At 44.4% G+C, this 20,977-nt stretch overlaps 1 protein-coding gene across 1 annotated transcript in view; it reads left to right on the top strand.

Moving 5' to 3' along the window:
- Window positions 1-19,328, top strand: part of TTC39C (tetratricopeptide repeat domain 39C) — a 497,992-nt gene extending 478,664 nt beyond the window's left edge. Inside the window, exons 13-14 of the mRNA XM_078687417.1 lie at window positions 3,327-3,365; window positions 16,462-19,328. Of these exons, the coding sequence (XP_078543543.1) occupies window positions 3,327-3,365; window positions 16,462-16,551 (129 nt within the window). The 3' untranslated portion in view covers window positions 16,552-19,328. The remainder of the gene's footprint in view (window positions 1-3,326; window positions 3,366-16,461) is intronic.
- Window positions 19,329-20,977: the final 1,649 nt, after the last annotated feature.

Below are 20,977 nucleotides of genomic sequence, written 5' to 3'. Positions count from 1 at the left end.
CACCGTGCGGCACCATTTCAGGCAGAAAATCTTCCTCCTGAATTATATACTGTCCTCCTTCCCACACCTGTCTTGAAAAAGACCCACCGCGACCACCGATTGGGGCGCACCAGGGTCGAAACGTCGACGCTTGTCTTTGGTCCATAACCTCCAGGATCCCTCAAAAAACACTAGGACTCCTTGGATGGGAACTAGCATCTGGTCAATCAAATTCTTGTATATATCTGTATATATGTAATACTTCATATAACTGTATATTGTTTCATGCACTGAGCACCTTTCACCAAATGTCACCGAATTTCACTTGTTATTGATGGTCTTATTATGAATCAAATGTTATCATTGAATGAAGTAATTCAGATGAAACATGAATGAATTCTGATATAAAATTACATGAAATAACCATTTGGCTATATGAACTTTATCCTTATACTAGCAGCCTGTCCCGACGTTGTCCGGGTATGAAATAGAATGTGTGTAATGTGTGTATTTGGCAAGGGCAATTTATTTTAAAATCTCGCGGTAGACAAAAAATGTTGTTTCATTAGAATAGGGACGGAGAAGGCCCAGCTGCAGCCCTGGTTGATGTTAGCAGGTGCGTGTAATTGGTGTAGTGATCCGCCGCCTGAGCCCGGCTACAGCCCTGGTTGATGTGAACAGGCGTGTGTAATGTCGTTGAATGAGAGAGTTATCAGCCGCGGGTAAATCCGTTTGATGAGAGAGTTGAGTGACAGCAAGTAGGAGAGGCTGAAGTAATTGTCCCCGCAGACACGCTCCTTTCCGCAGAATGCGAACGTGTGTGTCCGCTCCTGCCGACACCCCTGATCTGTCCTGGCATGCACACTGAGGGCGTGTGCCTTAGTAGGTTCACGCACTCCCCAAAGACTTGCTTGGTGCACTTAGACGCCCCACATAGCGTCACTGCCAAATGCAACAACTCCAAGGACGCTATTCCCCCTCTCCGCAATGCTTCGGGTGTCTCTGAAGGCACACGCCCACAACAATGCTAAACGACACGCCCACTTCAAGACGTGTCAGAACGCTATTCTCACACAGAATGCTTTTTGTAAGCATTGCTTTACAGCAGAACGCCCACGCCCACAACGGACTACTTTGTCCCAAAACGGTCTTTTTCACTTGTAATGTATATATTGGACTGGTGTATAGCCTATGTCCATCTGCTTATACTCACCTTTCCAATGCTGTATTGGGTGTTCTGATTGGCGCTTTAGTTCCGGAGCTTACCCGCCTCAAAGGTTTGGGCTCTCTCTTTATAATATTAGTATAGATTGCTTGAGCATCTATTTCTCATTGCGAAAGTGTATCAGAGAGCTTTTACTCTTGATTGCATTTAATAGCATTGTCAAATGAATGTGTCTTACCCAACAGAACCTCTCTTTTGTTTAACCATGATGTGGCATATAGGTAGGTCTTCAGGGGCAAGTGTGAAGTCTGGGAGTCCATGTAGCTAGGAGTTATCACCAACCAGATGTGAGTACGAAGGACTGAGCAGCAGTCCTGAGGTTGTTTTCTGGAGCAAGCGGTTCACTTTTTAAAAAAAAAAAGAGAGGGCTGGTTCCAAGCCTGTCTTGTTTTTTTGGAAATGTGTTTCTGGAGGGTTCTCGTCACTGAGCCAGATTTTAACTATTAGCAAGAATTCTGTATTGGATGGATTGAGCTTCAGGTAGTTGCTGGGCATTCGGGTCATATGAGGTGCAGGCAGCATTAGAGGCGTATCAATGTCTGGGGCGGAGGAGACTTAAAGTAGAGCTGTGTATTGTCAGCATATTGGGGAATCTTGCTGCTCTTATCTGTGAGTAGAGCCCCCATAGGCTCCATCTAGAGGTTTAAGATGTTGGAGGACAGGATGCAAGCAAGTGGCACTCAGGAGGTGTTTGGGAGCTTTTGGGAGTTACTAAACCTTCACAATGTGTACATATTGAATCCTATTTCCTTTGAGTGCAGTGGTCACTTGGTTAGCTGGCTTTGTCTTAGCTGACATTACTTCAACTTGCAGGGACCTGGACCATGCTTAAGATTTACTAACAAAACTTGATGCTAGGTCTGAAGGTTTTCTATAGCAGTGGAGACATAAAGCAACAGCCCCTGTAAACCATACGTTAAATGGAAAGAATAGCTTACCAATAATATGAACCTTGCAGCGAAATATTAGACTACCTTAGCACTGAAGAACATGTTCTTTGTACTATTGGAAAGGTCACTGGTTGGCCCTTGGGAGTTTAGGTGTGGATTTTGAATTATTAACTATGAAGAACACTGGTCAGAACGTTACATTCCAGTCACCTGAAGCAAACTGGCTCAGCACTCATCTATTGTCATACACAGTCTGCATACAAGAAAAACACAACTGCTGTATGTCGTGAATATTGAAGTATATCTAGGTATTGAGGATGAGCGCAAACTGAAGACTGGCATCGGAAAATAGGTCTCTGACCTATTTTCTTATACCAGACTTTAGTTTGCGCCACTGAGGGATACTTTACTTATCCTCAAGACCTAATTATACTTCAATATTCAGGACATACAGCAGTCGTGTTTTTCTTGTAAGCAGATTCATTTTGAAAAAACACATTTTTAAAACTGCTGCACGACACTCTTGTGGACTATCCAAATACACAACAGCCTTGAAGAAGTCCCATTGTGACGGAACGCGCCGTGTCGGCTTTGAATTGTGTGTTGTGTTTTTAACAAAGAGAATCGTGAACAAAAGAATAAAGGAAGAATACAGTCTATTTGAGTCATTTGGAAGACGCCATGTTAATGTTCAACTATTTGATCTCTATGTGTTACTGTCAACCTTAGAAACTGTGTATGACAATAAATGAATACTGAGCCAGTTTACTTCATGTGTTTTTGACTTTCCAATTAGAGTGGATATAGGAAAGTCACGTTCCCGGCTCTTAGCACCATATTCCAATTATAACTACTACACACAAGACTGACTGGTGCAGGTCTTTAGTGCCTTGACCTCCTTTTTCTTGTTGTACTTTTCAGTCACCACTTGCTAGTTAGTGGCTTCAATTAATATAAGGAAATACACTAGCATTTACTTTCATAGAGGGAGTTTCAAATAGGAATAACCTACTTACACGCAACAAGATCCTGCATACACAAAAAGGCTCATGTGTTCTCCGTAGACCTTATGTTTGTTAAATTTTTAACCATGCTTGATTTCATGTGGTCTATCCAAAGAGTTGCAGGCATGCTTGTACTTGCCACCATGCTAATTGTTATTGTTTATTGGTAAGCATGATGCTTTAAAAAATACAACATAATTAATCAGCTCCTTTACTTTTTTTCCCCAGACTGTCGGGAGAGGAAAGATTTTGCTTTTCCAGGCAAAGGTGAGGTTTTGAAATGCTCTCTTTTTAACAGACTAAAACATGGCCAAGCAGTTATTTTTGCTAGTGGTTAAGTCACCACGAGTCGGTTTCCTCATTCGAAATTGTATATCTATTTTCCAATCTTCACTTTCCGTACATCACGACTTTAGAAACCTTTAGCAAATCATCATATTAAATTCAGAACAGAGAAGTGCAAGAGCAACTGTTTACTGTGTTCTTCTATTTATACATCACAATTCAGTTGATACGGCTTCAAAAGCTAGGAAAATGTATATCAATAGCAGCATTCTTACATAAATAATAAGTGTGAACAAATTAGTACATTTAATTGAGTGTATATTCTTTATCCTACAGCCTAAGAGTCAAGCCAAATTAATTAACTACTACTGCTTTCTCCGGGTAACTCTTTTCAGTACTGTAGGTGCCACCCTGCCCACTCACGAGTGAACCATCCCAGCAACACGCATTACTCCTTGCCTTTCTCACTTCACCAGCCTTCACAGCCTGATTTGCCTTGGCTGGGTCCCCTCTAGAACCTCTTTTCGTTGTCAGTCATCCAGTCAACTTGAAGACAGCAGTCAAGGTAGTTTTCTTCCCTTACTTTAGAGGTCCTCTTCACCCACAACTCCTGTGCCCAGATTTGACCTCCTTTTTCTCTGTTTACTCCTCACCTTAACCTCTCCTCTGCCTCTGACCCCCTCCCAAAAGATCAGAACCCTTAATCCTAATCATCTTCTATACATGGGCAGAAAAGACATCTTGAAACAAATGTACCCTTTACACATTTTAGTTGCTTCTTGCAGTTGTCCAATTCATCTTCAAACCTTGATGCCTTAAGTCCTATATCCCTTTCCCAAAGGCCTTTGCTGAGAATACCCTGGCACAGCAAAATAAAGTGAATTAACAGGCGTGTTCTCATGTCAGATTGAAGGGTCACACAACTAACGTCCCACCGCATGCTTCACTCTGCTGGCAACCACCCAGTCCACCTATCCTTCTTCAGTACCCTTGTGTCCATCACAGCTTTAAAAAAAGATACCTAGGCTTTACTGGGACAAAATGAGAAGGGCAAACTACACTCATTTGCATACCCTCAGCAGTCCGAAAACCTAGAATTTCTATTTTGATTAGAAAACTTCTGAAATTCCAAACTGCATCTGTATGCTGAAATAAGGAGGGGGGAATCCTAATACTGGAGGGCGAATTAAATGGAGGGCCCCATTACACTAGCTTGTATTTATAACCCAAATAAAAACAATGATCTTTTTGGAAAATATCTTCCTTATTTTGGCTAACAACATACAATTTCTGTTGATAATGAAAGATGATTTTAATGTTTGCGTGAAACACGGCTGGGCTCAGGACCGCTCAGGCCTACGAATAAAATATTACATCCTCCCTCTTCACTAGTACACAGTATCCAAGTTTTAGACCTGACGGATGTCTGGAAACCTCAGCATCATGACAAAAGAGATTAGACTTTTTATTTCGATGTTCGCAGATTATCCTCAAAATTGATGTATCCTTACCCAAAGGCATTATGTAATACATTTGTGTTCTATTGGGACACAGATATTATCAGTTCTCTTCCAGGGGATCCTCATCAATAGTCATAAGCATTAGAATATTCCCGCCCGGGGGGGAGGAGCCTAGCTCGCGACCGAGATGGCCGCGTTTTAGCTCGGCTCCGTTCAACCGCCTGTTTTCTTCGTTTATCCTGTATTTCTCCTGCCCCGGGAAGCCCTCCTTGCTGTGTTTCGGTATTGAAGACACTTTGCGGACACTTACCCGTTGCTCCGGTGATCCTGGGTGCTGTCGATCCTGTGCAGCGATCCCGCTCGGGGCCTCCGGGGCGGACTGGCCTGGACCTCCTTGCTACGCCGGGACGTAGCGGAGCACGATGGTCGGCCCTTGCTGGCGCTGTGGATTTGGTTGCGGAGGCTGATGTGCGAATAGGCCGGCTGTGCCCGTTGGCGGACCCGACTGGCCTGGGCCTTGGGGTGCGGACGCTGCCTCTCGCGGGAGAGCCTACTCATTTATCCGGCTTGGTCCCCCCTTTGTTCCCCGGCCCGGCCATTTTGAATTTTCCGCCCGGGCTCGGAGAACGGGGCCGGCGGCACGAGGGGGCCGACGAACATCCTTCTTCTGGTGGGTCTCCTTCCTGCCTTGGGGTGCCCTGCCGCAGTTCGGCTGACCTCCTTTTGCTTTGGTGTTGCCCCGGCCGGGGCCCCCGACGACCGAGGGCTTGCTGGGCTCCTAAGATGGCGGCCGACCCTGGGAGTCTCTGCCGGGCCTGGGCGAGCACTGGGGGCCCGCCACATGGCCCGGATGTCGGATCTTGTAAAGGGTTTCCTGCACTTCAAGTTGTCCTGGATGCACTATACTCCTGGCGGACTTCCGTGGCTGCGCCTGTTTCCGCTGTGGAGGCGGACCCTCTTTTCGAACTGTACGGGCCCCCGTCATCGGATTTGGCCTCCTCGTTGCAGGGTACGGCTGGTGTGCTCCTGGACTCTGTGCCCCCGGCGGAGACCGCATCCTTGGGTCGGAGACTCTCCGACGCCCTTCGTCGTCCTGCTTTGTTGCCTCGGCCAATGGTCTGCGGTCCGCTTGCATCCTGGCCTGGCCTCGATGATCCTTCCTGTTTCTCATCGCGTCGGCTCCCCGGCCGGGGCGCCTGTGCCGACCCAGCTGGGCTTGCCTCGTTGGAACTGTCCTTGGAACTGTGCCTGCGGTGCGAAGGTTGTACCATGACTTTTTTGGATCCTCCGTATTTTCTTTCACATTTCTTCTCAGGGCTGCCGCTGGATTTTCTCCTGTGCCCTGTGTCCCTCGCCGTTTGGTCTTTGTTTGTTCGGATGATTACAACTTTGGATAAAAGCGGACAGGGCTGAAACGACTTATTATATGCGGTAGTCTTGTTTTTGATCTGTGACCGACATGTGCTGTTGTGATGTTGTGTAACTTCATGGGACTCCTGAAACTTATCCTAATATCGTTAACTTCCCGTGGGCTCTACCCCTCCCTTTTCACAGGTGGCGGGATGGATGCAGATAATACTGTTTTTTCGCCCTCTCCCGTGTGTAATGTTCTTTCCCTTCCCTGGCCCTTCCCTTTTGTCTTTGTTTCTACCTTGTTCCTCTTCTTCTATATTTCGGGTTCTATTTAGGGCGACAGGCACGCTGCTGGGGGGTTGGCCGTAGCCTTCTGCAGGGGTGCAGGGTGGGCTTGTGGGGTGGGTGGGGGGGTCTGTTGTTGTTTTTGGGGGGTCTTTTCCTCCTCTTTTTTCTCACTTTTTGGTTCTATGGCCCTTGTGTATCCCCTCTTTCGGGGCTCTGTCTCGTCGTCTGTCCCCCTGGTGTCTTTCTGGGGTATTTTTCCGGTATTACGATGATTGTGAATTGCTAGGTGTGTCTTCTTTATTTTATTGTCTATTCTGTGCCGGATTTTTGTTTTCCTGTTTTGTCGCCCGGGGGCGAGTGTTTGGGTAAGAGTCCCTTCCTTTTCCTTCTTCCCCTTTCCCTTCCCCCCCCCTTTTGTGGGGTTCTCTTCTTTTATTGGGGGTACGTTTCGTATTGTTTTTGTATTTGGGTCCTTTTCTGTGCTGTTCGGTGGGACGGGTGGTGGCTGCGGTGGGCGGGCATTGGACAGTGTGCGCAGTGGCCTTTCCTCATGTCCGTTGTTTTGACCGGTGCTTATTGGTATACCTATTTCGTATTTGTTTCTCCTGTGTTTTTACGACCGCTGTGTTGCTGCCCGCCGCGGCCCCACCCCTCTGGTTTGTCTCGCGGCCCGCCATACTCCTGAACTCCCTAACCCGTCCTTTAAAAAGAAAACTACCTTTCTAATTGTTTGCTCCTGAGACTGCTCTAAGATGCTTGTTGTTTCTCCTGTTTCATTGCCTTTGTATACTGTGACAATCTGTGCATTGCTCCTGATATTTTTGCTATGTGGTGGCCAGCCCGGTGGGTTGTAGGCCCGTATTTGTGAGCTCTCTCTGTACAATAAAGGTTTTCAAAAAAAAAAAAAAAAGAATATTCCCGCCCATGTGCGGGACCCCGGAAACACTATATTATATGTGTCCCACATATAGATATAATATATATATAAATACATTATATATATAACATGCAATAGCAGCCAATAGAAACAGAGCTGAAATATGCTGTGTAGAATGTCCACCATACATGTAATAATAATAAGCATTAGAAACATGAGAAACAACAAAAAAGTTTGTTTAGAAACTGTTTTAATGCTCAGAAAGCAGTAGAAATTCTTATAACTCACTGGAAGCATAGAAAGCTCCCAGGCTGCATTGCAAACACACAGTCTAAAAAGACTGAAAAGCTAACCTGTAGCTGCATAGCAATAAACTGACACCGTGCCTTTAAGGCACTCATGACCCCCAGTATCCCATCATGCCTCAGGGGTGACAGTTAGGTCAGTTGTTCTTTCCGGCTCCTTCAGAGAAGGACCCTGGTTACACAGCTCCACTAATTTTTCTGTTTTTGACAGAAAAACTCTTCACTTTTGACAACTTTTGGTTCTTACTCGACATTTACCATCTTGTCAAGTAAGATACTGTCTTTTTCAGTCAGTTTGATGAGCGTTTTCCCCTGAAAATGCCTTCACTCTTTGACAAATGCCCTTCTTGTGGCAACAAGAACGCCAAATCAGACAACCACGACGTCTGTATCCTGTGTCTGCCTGAGGAACATGATCCAGGCACCTGTCCTCATTGTGAACACCTGTCAGGAAGAACTTTGAAAGACAGGGAGAGGATTCGCATTTATGGCCTAGCTCATAGGTCATCAAGAGGAAGATCTCCGGTGAGGAAGGGCTCCAAGAAGACTCACTCATCTTCCAGAAAGAAGTCTTCACACCCCTCACCCTCAGCATCGGGCTCGGCGCTGAGAAAAGAACCACCGGTGGATCATTCATCGTCTAAACTACCGTCGACGGCGGGCTCGCCGTCGAAAAGAAGACCAGGTACGTCGACGACGTCGAAGGATCCAGTTCCGTCGTCGAAATCCCCTCCGTCGGCGTCAACCAGGCGACGTCCGACGTCGAGGAAGGGATCTCCACCGCCGTCAACCGGGCGACGGTCGGCGTCGAGGTCCAAGACCCCTCCGCCGTCGTCAACCAGGCGACGACCGGCGTCGAGGGAGGTCACCCCTCCGCCGTCCGCGTCGAGAAGTGTGACTCCTCCGCCGTCGTCGAAGAAGCGACGTTCGGCGTCGAGGACCAAGACCCCTCCGCCGTCGACAGGGAAGAGTCGATCGGCGTCGAGGATGCAGTCTCCGTTGGTGTCTCATCAGCTCTCGACGTCGAGGGTTTCCAATACCCCTCCACCGTCGTCGCACAGACATTCGACGTCGAGGCAGAAATCTCCGTCGACGGCTGATCATCCCCGTTCGACGTCGAGAGAAGGACCTCCGTCGACGACTGGGCATCGTCACTCGACGTCGAGGCAGGGTACTTCGTCGACGACAGGACATTGTTGTTCGACGTCGAGACTTCCGTCGACGACTGGGCATCGTCGGTCGACATCGAGAGAGAGGACTCCGTCGACGGCCGGTACTCGCCGTTCGACGTCGAGACGTGGAACTCCGTCGGCGGCTGCTCATCGCCGCTCGACGTCGAGAGACCATACATCCTCGCATAGACATTCTAAAACAAGATTGTTTGATCCGCCGACTCCCCGAAAGCACTCGACCACGAGGGAAGATCGCTCGGCGTCGAGAGGTTCAGATGTGGTGATGGTAACGGAATCAGCTTCCCGTCATTCCACCTCAAGGTCCTCTGGCTCCTCAACTACATCTTCAAAGTCCAGGAGTCCGGTACGCAAATCACCTGTGCGTCGGACGGACCCTTGGGCGGATAAAGTCAGACTGTCACCCAGGTGGTACAGGTCTTTGGACCATTGGAGAGATTCTGGGGCTGCAAAGCGTATGCAAGACTATGCCAGCTCGCACCACAGGTCTCCTCTTCAGAATCTGGTGGAGGAGATGGACAAGCATAGCCCTCCCAGGCGCAAATCTCCTGTAAGAACACCACCCAGATCTCCCAGAAGGACCCGATCTCCCAGAAAAGACCCAGAGGTGCGGGTCAGGTCTCGCTCTCCTAGACGAGAAGAGCCTTCGAAACGATCAAAAGAGAGGAGGCACAGTGTCCACCATAGACGTCGACGTACTCCGTCTACTTCCTCTACCGCTTCTTCCAGGTCTTCCAAGAGGGACTACTCCCCTACTTTGACGGACAGTCCTACGTCCCGATCTTCCCCAGTGGATGTCATTGGCACGTATCTGGACGTCTTACAGAGAGGAGCTCAGAAGCTGAACATTGAAATGTCTGTCCCTCAGGTTACAACGACAGTCATTTTTGAGACTTTACACAAAAAGGCGATCACCCGTCCTCTACTGCCATTAGTTCCGGGGATTATAGATCCTGTCAAGGAGGTATTTCTAACTCCGGCGGCTATCAGGGCGGTGCCAGCCCGCATCCAAAAGAAATACAAACCGGCCTCTTCTGACCCGGTTTTTGTAAGATCGGACCCGCCTGCAGACTCTGTTATTGTGGCGGCGGCGAGGAAGACTCACGCAGTGGCAGGTTCTTCTTCCGTCCCCCCAGACAAGGACAGCAAGACGCAAGACTCCTGGGGTCGCAAAGTCTGCAACTCAGCTGCGTCGACTCTTAAAGTTTCTAGTGCGGCTGCACTTCTGGGTCGGTACGACAGAGCCTTATGGGACTCTATGGAAAGGTTCAAAGCCAAGCTGCCAAAAGAAGACCAGCAGGACTTTGAGGAGACCGTCACTGAAGGATGTCTGGTGGCGAATCAGATGATAAGCACGGCTGCGGATGGCGCTGTCCTGTCGGCGCATTCCTATTCTCATGGGGTTTGTGCCAGGAGATCGGCATGGTTGCGCTTGACAGGCCTGAAGCCGGATGCTCAACATCGCATCCTTAATCTCCCCTTTTCGGGTTCCGCTCTTTTCGGTGAGCATGCTGACGAAGAAATGACCCGAATGAAGACGGAACTGGACACAGTGAAAGCGGTGGGCTTGGAAAAGAAGAAAGAGTTCAAGCGTCGTTTCAAGCCCAACAGGGGGAGAGGGGCTCAACAGAGGGTTCAAACCCCTCAATGGTCCCAAAGTAAAGCCCAAGGAAAACCCCAGTTTCGGGGTAAACCTGGCAGAGGTAGAGGAGGTCATCAACAATCCTCTACCACTACAAGAGGAGGAAAAGCCTGATCGGTGGCTTCCTCTGGCGCCGTTGCCCACTCCAGTGGGAGGAAGTGCTTCACAACACCTGGCAGAGTGGGTCAGCATCACCAAGGATCAGTGGGTGCTGAATATACTGCGCAATGGATACAAACTACGTTTCCTTGCTCCTCCAAAGAACATACCTCCAAAGAGCGCCTCCCCTCACCAACTAAGCTTGCTCCGAAGAGAGGTAACAGTCCTTCTGCAAAAGCGAGCGATAGAGGAGGTTCCTCTCGCTCAAAGAGGAAAGGGAGTCTACTCCAGGTACTTTCTTGTCCCCAAAAAAGATCAGGAGGACAAGTTCAGACCAATACTCGATCTACGACTTCTAAACAAGATCATCATCAGAGAAAAGTTCCGCATGCTGGCTCTTCACCAAATATGCCCACATCTTCAAGTCGGAGATTGGATGTGTTCGGTGGACCTGCAAGATGCGTACTTTCACATCCCAATTGCTCAACAACATCGCAAGTACTTGAGGTTTGTCGTAGGGAACAAGCACTATCAGTACACAGTGCTACCCTTCGGTCTCAAGTCCGCACCACGAGTCTTCACCAAATGCATGGCAGTGGTGGCGGCTTTTTTGCACAAGAAAGGACTCTTCCTATACCCATACTTGGACGACTGGCTCCTAAAAGGTCCTTCTCCAGTGCGGGTAAAACACGATCTACATCTGTGTCTTCTCCAATTGCACAGGCTCGGTCTCCATGTGAATCTGGAGAAGTCAGTCCAGCGGCCTACACAGTCAATTCACTATCTAGGCTCCGTTCTGGACACAAAAGTGGGAAAAGCGTTTCCTTCGGAGGAGAGACTTTTTTCCCTGAACCAGAAATGTGGAATTCTGCTAGAATCTCGGCTTCCAACAGCCCGACAAGTAGCATCCCTGCTGGGTTCCATGGCATCCTGCATCTTTCTCATCCCCAACGCCAGGCTGAGAATGCGGCCTCTACAGCAGGCCCTGGAAGATCAATGGGACCAGGCGACAGGACTTTGGGAGGATCGCATCAAGCTCTCCCAAGTGACGAAAGACGCCATCAAATGGTGGACACGGAGAAAGAATCTGCTGGTGGGGGTTCGGTTTCACCAGCCTCTTCCAATCCAGTCGATAGTGACGGATGCCTCTCTGCAAGGTTGGGGAGCACATATGGGTCCTCTTCAGATTCAAGGCCTGTGGTCTGCGCAGGAGCAGACATACCACATCAATATGCTGGAACTCAGAGCGGTATTCCTGGCTCTCAAAGCTTTTTTACCAGCGATAGAGTCCAACTCAGTCCTAGTTCAGACGGACAACACGACCACCATGTTCTATCTGAACAAACAAGGAGGCACGAGATCTCGCCCTCTGTCTCGAGAGGCTCAGGCAATCTGGCATTGGCTCCTCTCTCGAGACCTCACGATAGTGGCGGTGCACCTTCCAGGCGAGTTGAACGTAAAAGCAGACGCACTCAGCAGGCACTTCGAAGATCAGCCAGACTGGGTGCTAAACGACGAAGTGGTGGAAGAGCTTTTTCGTTGCTGGGGTCGTCCAACCATAGATTTGTTTGCAGACGACGAAAACTCCAAATGCCACGCCTTCGCGTCCAGGTTCCACCGGCCAGGGACTCAGGGGAATGCTCTACTGATGGATTGGTCAGGGACATTCGCTTACGCGTTTCCTCCCCTGGCTCTGATTCCGAGAGTAGTTTCCAAGCTCTGCAGGTCGGACATGGACATGATCCTGATAGCTCCGGATTGGCCACGGCAGTGGTGGTACCCGGACCTTCTACATCTGTCTGTGTGTCCACACAGACGACTTCCTTGCAGGCCGGACCTGTTGAGCAAGATGAACGGGAGGATAATGCATCCCAACCTCCCATCATTGAACCTAACAGCATGGCTCCTGAGGTCCTGCAATATGGGCATTTGAACTTGCCTCCTGAGTGCATGAACATTTTAAAGGAGGCCAAGAGACCCTCCACGAGAGCGTCTTATGCGTTTAAGTGGAAGCGGTTTTTCTTATGGTGTAAAGATCACCACCTTGACCCGATCAAAGGACAGGAGGACGTCATCTTGCCATACCTCCTCTCCCTAGCTACTGCTGGTTTGAAATACGCTTCTATTAGGGTGCATTTGTCAGCCATAGTTGCATACAGAAAATCACCAGATCAGGTTTCTTTCTTTCAGGTTCCAGTGGTTAAGGACTTCCTCCAGGGGTTGAAGAAAGTCTATCCCCCTGTGCGAAATCCTTCTCCCCCATGGGAATTAAACCTGGTACTATCCAGGTTAATGTCACCACCTTTTGAGCCCATCCACAAGGCCTCTTTGCAGCATCTCTCTTGGAAGGCGGCCTTTTTGGTGGCGATTACCTCGGCTCGCAGAGTCAGCGAAATTCAAGCTCTCTGTGCGAAAGAACCATACACTATCTTTCATCACAATAGGGTAGTCCTAAGGGCTCATCCGGCTTTCTTACCTAAAGTCATCTCTGATTTTCATATAAATCAATCCATTTCCCTACCGTCATTTTTTCCAAATCCTACGACCCCAGCCGAGCGGTCACTGCACTCCTTAGATCTTAAAAGAGTGCTCAAGTTCTATCTGGAAATGACCAAAGGGATTAGAAAAACGGATCAACTGTTTGTGAACTATGGTTCAATGCGAACAGGTTTTCCGGCGGCCAAGAGGTCCATCGCGAGATGGATTGTCTCTTGCATAAAATTGGCTTATCAGCTTGCAGGCAAGCCTTTGTTGCAGTCACCCAAAGCACATTCCACTAGAGGGAAGGCCGCTACAGTAGCCTTCTTGGACGACATTCCAATGTCGGAGATTTGCAAGGCTGCGACTTGGAAATCAGTTCATACCTTTACGAGACATTACTGTCTCGAGTCTGATTCCAGGGCCGATACTCAAGTAGGACAAGCCTCTTTGAGGAATCTATTTGGGTAGCCTACGGCCTGTACAAGCTTAGTAGTTACTAGGCTTCATATGGTTATTACTGTATTATTATTCCTTTGCCCGCAGGGAGATGAGGTGAGGCTCGCTATTCTATTCTAATGCTTATGACTATTGATGAGGATCCCCTGGAAGAGAAGGATTAGTTACTTACCCGTAATCCTAGTTCTCTTCCAGGGGTATCCTCATCAAAGTCATAAGCAACCCTCCCGCCTCCCCGGGCAAAGGACATTCTTTAATAAGGAGATATTGTTAACCTATTTGTTATTGGGTTTATTTTCAGTCTCCGAAAAGAACAACTGACCTAACTGTCACCCCTGAGGCATGATGGGATACTGGGGGTCATGAGTGCCTTAAAGGCACGGTGTCAGTTTATTGCTATGCAGCTACAGGTTAGCTTTTCAGTCTTTTTAGACTGTGTGTTTGCAATGCAGCCTGGGAGCTTTCTATGCTTCCAGTGAGTTATAAGAATTTCTACTGCTTTCTGAGCATTAAAACAGTTTCTAAACAAACTTTTTTGTTGTTTCTCATGTTTCTAATGCTTATTATTATTACATGTATGGTGGAAATTCTACACAGCATATTTCAGCTCTGTTTCTATTGGCTGCTATTGCATGTTAAATATATAATGTATTTATATATATATTATATCTATATGTGGGGCACATATAATATAGTGTTTCCGGGGTCCCGCACATGGGCGGGAATATTCTAATGCTTATGACTTTGATGAGGATACCCCTGGAAGAGAACTAGGATTACAGGTAAGTAACTAATCCATCTTTACAAGTAATGATCTCATATGATTTGACTTTAAAAATCCTTCACTCACAGGAAATGGAGAATGAACGATAAGGACCCCATATTGAAGAATGAAATACATAAAACTTTAAAATACTGTCTAAAGGGAAATGATGAGCAGACAACTTTACTGTCAATAAGAAGGGACACTCCAAAGGCAGTATTACGGGAGGATTGATCCTACACACCACTTATTTCTTTAAGAGAAATTAAACAAAAACAAAAAACTGACTTGGAACAACAAATAGTCTGCTTGAAAGTGGAACACGATGCACTTTCTCACTCAAAATATATACAGAACTTCCTACAAGTTAGAGGCAAAGTTGAACAGATGTTATTAGGGAAGATTTCCTGTAAAGTCCTCAGAACAAAACAACTCTAGTAAGAAAGCAAAATGGTTGACAAGCTCCTGGCCTACAAACAAAGAGCTATGCAGAATCTGGAAAAAGTGTTCCACACTAAATCATCTTGAGAATGATTTCCTATCCACGAAATGTCCTTAAAAGTTAATTTTTGTTTTCAGCCACTTGTTGATGCTCAAAGTTAAGGTAATGTTTTGCAGCATTAGACTTAGTTATTAATCTTGTTTATGTTGATCCGTTGATTGTGTTGAGGAACATGTCATGCAAGAAGCTATCTGAAATTGTTATTGCGTGGTGGAAAACGCCTTTTGTTCTATGACAAGTCATTAAAAGTGTGTCAGGGATGCTCTTTGGTATAGTTTTCACTGACTGTGCCAGTAGGAGATTGTTCTAGCATGCTGGTCAAACTAAGGAAGTTTTCAAAAAGTGCCTTTACTTCAAACATATATATCTTGTTCGAGTGATCAGAATGTTGTATCCCCCAGTTCCTGGCCCCATAGCTAAACTGCAGCTCAGTAGCATTCAGTACAGTCATGCCACTCCAAGTAAGCCCCCTCCTTTTACTGATTTTTATTTTCATCCTGATTTTGTCCAGTCCTGTTGCAACTTATGAGCTGCTGACCTTAAAGCCATTTTAGGCATGTGTGTCCTCATTGACTACAAGGGAAAAGCTCATTTGAAACCAATTCCAACTGTTGCTCTGCTCCCTCTTCTTACTGGTTGAAAGTAGGGCAGTTGCAGATTTCTTTGATGGTCAGAAAATGAAAGTAACTACAGAGATAAACAGAAAGTTCCTTCCTCTTGCCGGATTTGCAGTAAACTACTGTGAACTTGATTATCATTCATAGCCAATTGTAGAAAAGAGATTTGAACTAGAATGTTGCTATCAAGTGAGCTTTATCATTAACCCTGCTTTCTGTTTAGATATCCACTTTACTAAATTTTAATACCTTCCTTTGAGCCACGTTTCTAAACAATTGGATATGATGACTTCTGAAAAAAGAAAGTTTGTTCCTCACATCTTTCATGCAGTTATTTTCTATCTGATCTGAAGTATATTATTCTTACTGCATTAATTGGTCTTTTAGCTTTTACTTACAGCTTTTTTGGAAGAATGTTTAATCTTCTTAAAATATTTGTACATTCAAAAACATCCATTATGTTAATGGGTAAGCAATGAAGATAGTGGAGGAAGCATTAACTTGGCGCAAGTTATTTTTTACTAATCTAATGCATTGCCACTAACATGTCCATCCATCTAACCTTGTCATGAGCAATAAGGTTATGTTGCACTGCTCAGACACTTAACAAGCTTCACCCCGTGGAATCAAATGGTCAAGATGAATTGGGATTAAACAAGCACATTTTGTACATTTATTAGTACATGTTTAGGATGCACACATATTGCCTATCCTAGTAATAGTTTTACAACCACAATGAAGATGTTTGTAATCATGATAATGACAGGATAATGAAGATTGCTAGTGGTTGATGAGTGTTTAATTCCTTCTGTGCATTGAAACAGGGTAAGACCAATTGCCCTTCTGTTTTGGGTGCAAAATGAAACTGCAGTACCCTTCGATTTAATTTAATTGGTAGAAAAGATTGATATGCCAAAATTAGACATCCATTTTCTGTATTGTGTATATATTACCCTTAAAATAGGTCTAATTGTATGTATTATGCCATATGAATGTGACTACAGCGGATTCATTTAATTTCTTTTCTTTTCGTTAAAAAATTCAGGAAGAATTTAGTGGCTATGACTTTGAGAACCGGTTACATGTCCGCATCCATGCAGCTTTAGCCTCCCTGATGGAAGTAGTCCCTCAGTGACAAACAAGAAGACTAGACATTGGCCTCCCACAAATACTTCTGCACTTTACAATGAATGGAGAACAAACATCAACAAAAGAAGAGTGTTTGAATTGTGGCGTGGGACAAAGACTCAACTCTTATTGTAACAATATGTGCCAGAGACACATTCAAAACTTTCGGAACAGGACAGAAGTACTCTTGCTCCACATTTTTAGTTTTGAAAACTGAAACAAAACAACAATTGTAATACCAGTACGCAAGTAAAAAGTAGGGTTTAAGTGACCTTGTGTATGAACTTAAGTTGAATTTATTTTTTTAAGGCCAAGCCGAAAATTTGCTGTCTGGGCAGTTGAGAATTTTAGCCAACAATAAGCACGCATCTAGCTATATGTTTACATCATTCACAATTTATGCCAGTGGTGGTGTTCCTCTACATTTGAAAGTAGTGTGGCAATATCAGAGTTGTCCTTCAAGGTGTAATAGTTTTTATTTATTAGCAGAATGCTATTCTACAATGAGGTACACAACAAAATGACCAAATTCATTAATAGTTTGCTGCAGGTAGTAGAAGTGTAGTTGTAATACTATGCGTTCAGACCCATTGGATTACCTAAAAGGAAAGTCGTTTAGCTAGTTGGATTCAGGGATTTTTCCTATACCTATTATTGTGTGGAGACTATCAAATCGGGTCCCAATTATTTATAGTTTACATGTGGCAGGACTATATTTATTTTAGCATCGTATAGGGTATTTGTTACTTTTTTTATGAGAGTATGGTGTTTGTTTTTGCTTTCAGTGTTAGAAAGTGCAGAGTTCCTGTTTAGAGCAGGGGTGTTTCACAACTTATTTCCACTCAGGTTATTAATCTTGTGAGAAAAGGCAGCACAACTTAAAATGCTTATTTTCAAAACCACTCATTAAAGATGTTGTATAACACTATCTCACAAAAACATGCATAATTTAAACGTGTGTTTTCCTGAAACATTCTAATACCTCACTTCGAATGAGACTTTGGTTAGGACTGTAAGACTTTAAAAAAAAAAAGTCTAATTTTAACCTAAGTCTAACTTTTTGATTGATTAATGTGCCATTAATCAGTAGTAATGGGTGTATTTCTCTTCACATGCATTGATTCGTTGGTTGCAGAGTATTGTGTTAAGTATAGAGTTCTAATTACACCGACCTGACATTTAGTAATGTGTCATATTGTTGGGTGATGTTTAGGCCAGATGGGAGTAAATCCAGTAAGGTTGGTAATTTTTTTGAAAGCACAAAGCAAATTAGCCCCCGATATCCTAACCCAGCAATATTATTCCATCTTGCTTTCTATTGATTGATTGAGCTGATCTGCTTTGGTAAAGCTTCTGAGATACTGAGTAGTTTGATCTGGCTGCCTCTCTTAATAGTTGTGCATGGAAGACCTGCAGTTTGATCATGAAGGCCTCCCCCACTGTCCACATGGTTTACATTCACTTTTTTTTTATCATCAGCAATTTTAGAATTTTCGAGCTTTAAACAAAAACATTCATGGTCATTTTTGGACCTTTGCTATCCTTACATTGGAAAGGCAGTGAGAACAATATGGAACAAAAAAGTAAGCACAAAGATTATTCACACCTGTTACAGTAATTTGCTAAACTGCATAAGAAATGCTTTGTGGACAAGGCAGCAGGAATGGTTCCATTGGCTAAACTTTTGTTTTTTGGTAAAAAACAATAATATTTAAACATTTGACATCACAATGCATATATTTCCCACCTGTCTGGTTTTAGATTCAATCTTTGTTGGGTACATGTCTTCCTAATGATTTTAAAAAGTGTATAGTGGCATGTATGAAGCATTTGTTATCCCATAATGAAGGCACATTATATACAAATGTGATCATCTTGCTGAGAACAAACCTAGATAGAAATCAGTTACATTCAGACAACCAATTTAATTGTTTGTTCATTACATTAATTCATTCCAGTCAGATTGGATCTATGAATTATTACTTTGGGCCTGTCTTAAGACATATTGGTGGTTGTTTATGATTAATGTATAGATAGGCCTTATATGGTATAGTTGTTTTTAATATAACATTTGCCATTTCCCCTTTTGCATTTTACAGTCCACATCGCTGGCTTTGAACTTCCATTGATTGATTTCACTATCCTATTAAAAAGCAGAGGTACAAACAGTCTGAAAACCATCACACCATACCTGCCTCTGAATAGCAGACTGCATTTGAGTGAGCTCTTCCATATGTCACAAACAGCCAGGTCTCATGTGACCTTCTTCATGTATCCTAATTCCGCCTGCATTTTTTCATTACGTTTGTTCTGGAGGGAATGGTGCCTATACCAAACATCATACTCTCAAAGCAGGTTTAGATTGGAAGTTTGCTGTTGTATGCAACATTGAGATTAGATGTTCAAATGAGGCAACTCTGGTTGGTTGTGTAGGTGAGGGTGGTTTTACATTAGACCATGCCAGTGACGGGAACAATTTGAACAGCAGTTTGTAAAGTTATCTGACAAAAAACAAACGTACTCTGAGGCGTGGTTTAGTAGCAATAATACAGTGCAGCATACTACGTAAAATGTAAGACTTTTCTTTTTACTGGGTCAAGTATATTTTATTTTTGGTTAATTATGACAAAGTTTTATTGTAAAATTATTTTAGAGGTAGAATTTCTAGATGTTGTCCAAAAAGGCTACATTTTAAATATGTATTGTGATGTATAGTACTTGTCAAAAACAACTTGCACTTTTATATTTCTGCTGAAAAATAAAAGGAAACTAAGACTGGTTTTATTTGCTCTCCACTTGCCTTGTTAATGCCTGTACAGTGCATTCGTTAGAACTGGTACCAAAGATAAGCATTCTCTTGTTTTGATCTAACTTTTGGGCAGGAATACCAAAAAGAATAACCCGCAAGTAACATTTATTATCTCCTATTTTTAGCTGTTGACTTATTTTAGAGAGTGTAAATGTTTTATGAAAATATCCCATACAGATTCAGATGAACATCTTTGAAATCGTTGCCTAGCCCAGTGTTTTAAAATAAAAAACAAACTTCAAGTGCTTTAAATTTGAGACAAGTGGGGTCCGGAAACACTCAACTCAGGTGGTGTGATTGATCTCTCAATATACTATAACCATCCTTCCCCACAAATACAATCCCCATAAGCAGAGCAATCTTCAAACAACCTCTTGTGCATACTGATAAAGCATTTCTAAATAGTACTTTGTTGGTGGGAGCAGAACAAGTGTATACAAGACGCTGCATGCTGCCCTATGCAACCCCTAGATTCTCCTTCATAAAATCATAGGCCCAATTATTTTTTTACCTTTAAAGATGAGGCAGTTGTCCGAAACCAAGAAGATGTTGACATGAGCAGAAGTAAAATCGATCTTAAAAATGGCGCTATTGAAAGAATAAAGTGGACAGGATTGTGTGAGTTAGTCTATACATGTTTAGAGTTTATAGGTTCAGAGTTAGTGTCTCTTTTCTACAACATACCGGCGTTCCATAATATTGAAAATATATGGTTTTTATCTGCCATGATATTGCAGAGGTAAGAGGACATCAGATGGCACAGAGCTGAGATTGTATTACATTGCTTTGTATTGAGGATTTGTATAGTGCTTCAAACCCCTGACGAAGATGCTAATCACTGCAATTTTCATCGGTTCCTGGACACTTTCGGAGTGTGTGGTGAAGGGTGTTGGACGTAGTAGTACGTGGTAGATGTTGTTTGAGGTGCTTGAGGTTCAAACATGGTGCAACATATGGTACACGCGAATACACATGGATTGCTACGGAAAGCGTAGGAAGAGTTGCACTTGTTCTCAACTAAGCTGAGACGCATATACGCTGTAGCAGACTCCTTCCTTTAACCATTGCACTTCAGAAATCTTTCAGGTTTCACTGCAAGGCATCAGACCGTCTAAATCTATGCATCTGGGATGTGGCACTACAAGGCATCAGGCCTTCGCCATCTATGTACTCAGGATCTGGAAAAACATCCCTGTAGCCATCAAGACCACCTCAACTGTGCTTCAATTTTGGAAAGAGCTGAAGGCACACTTCGTGAAAGAATGCTAAATGATAATGCAATAATAGTCTACTTCTGCTCACAGAAACCAGCTACCTCTGCAATCTCTCAAAGACGGTGTCTTTGCCTTTGACATCATACAGTGCTCTGTTACTTTTTGCTAGATTCATATGTATTATGTTTAAAAGCAATACAAATTGGCATACAGCACACTCCCCAAACCCAATTGTATTAAACATTAGCAGTAAGACAATAAGAACACCTGCATATTCCTGTTGGTGATTCCACCACATATCCCATATTGTATGGTATTAATTCATACAGCCCTGTGATCTATACACATATTCCTCTGCCTTGACTCTGTAATCCATCCCCTGAAACCAGTATTTCGGGGGAGGCGATTCG

Source organism: Lissotriton helveticus, chromosome 4_1 (genome assembly GCF_964261635.1).
Source record: "Lissotriton helveticus chromosome 4_1, aLisHel1.1, whole genome shotgun sequence".
Taxonomy (NCBI): Eukaryota; Metazoa; Chordata; class Amphibia; order Caudata; family Salamandridae; genus Lissotriton; species Lissotriton helveticus.
Note: the sequence above shows the minus strand (reverse complement) of the source record. Positions and strands in the feature narration are given on the sequence as shown.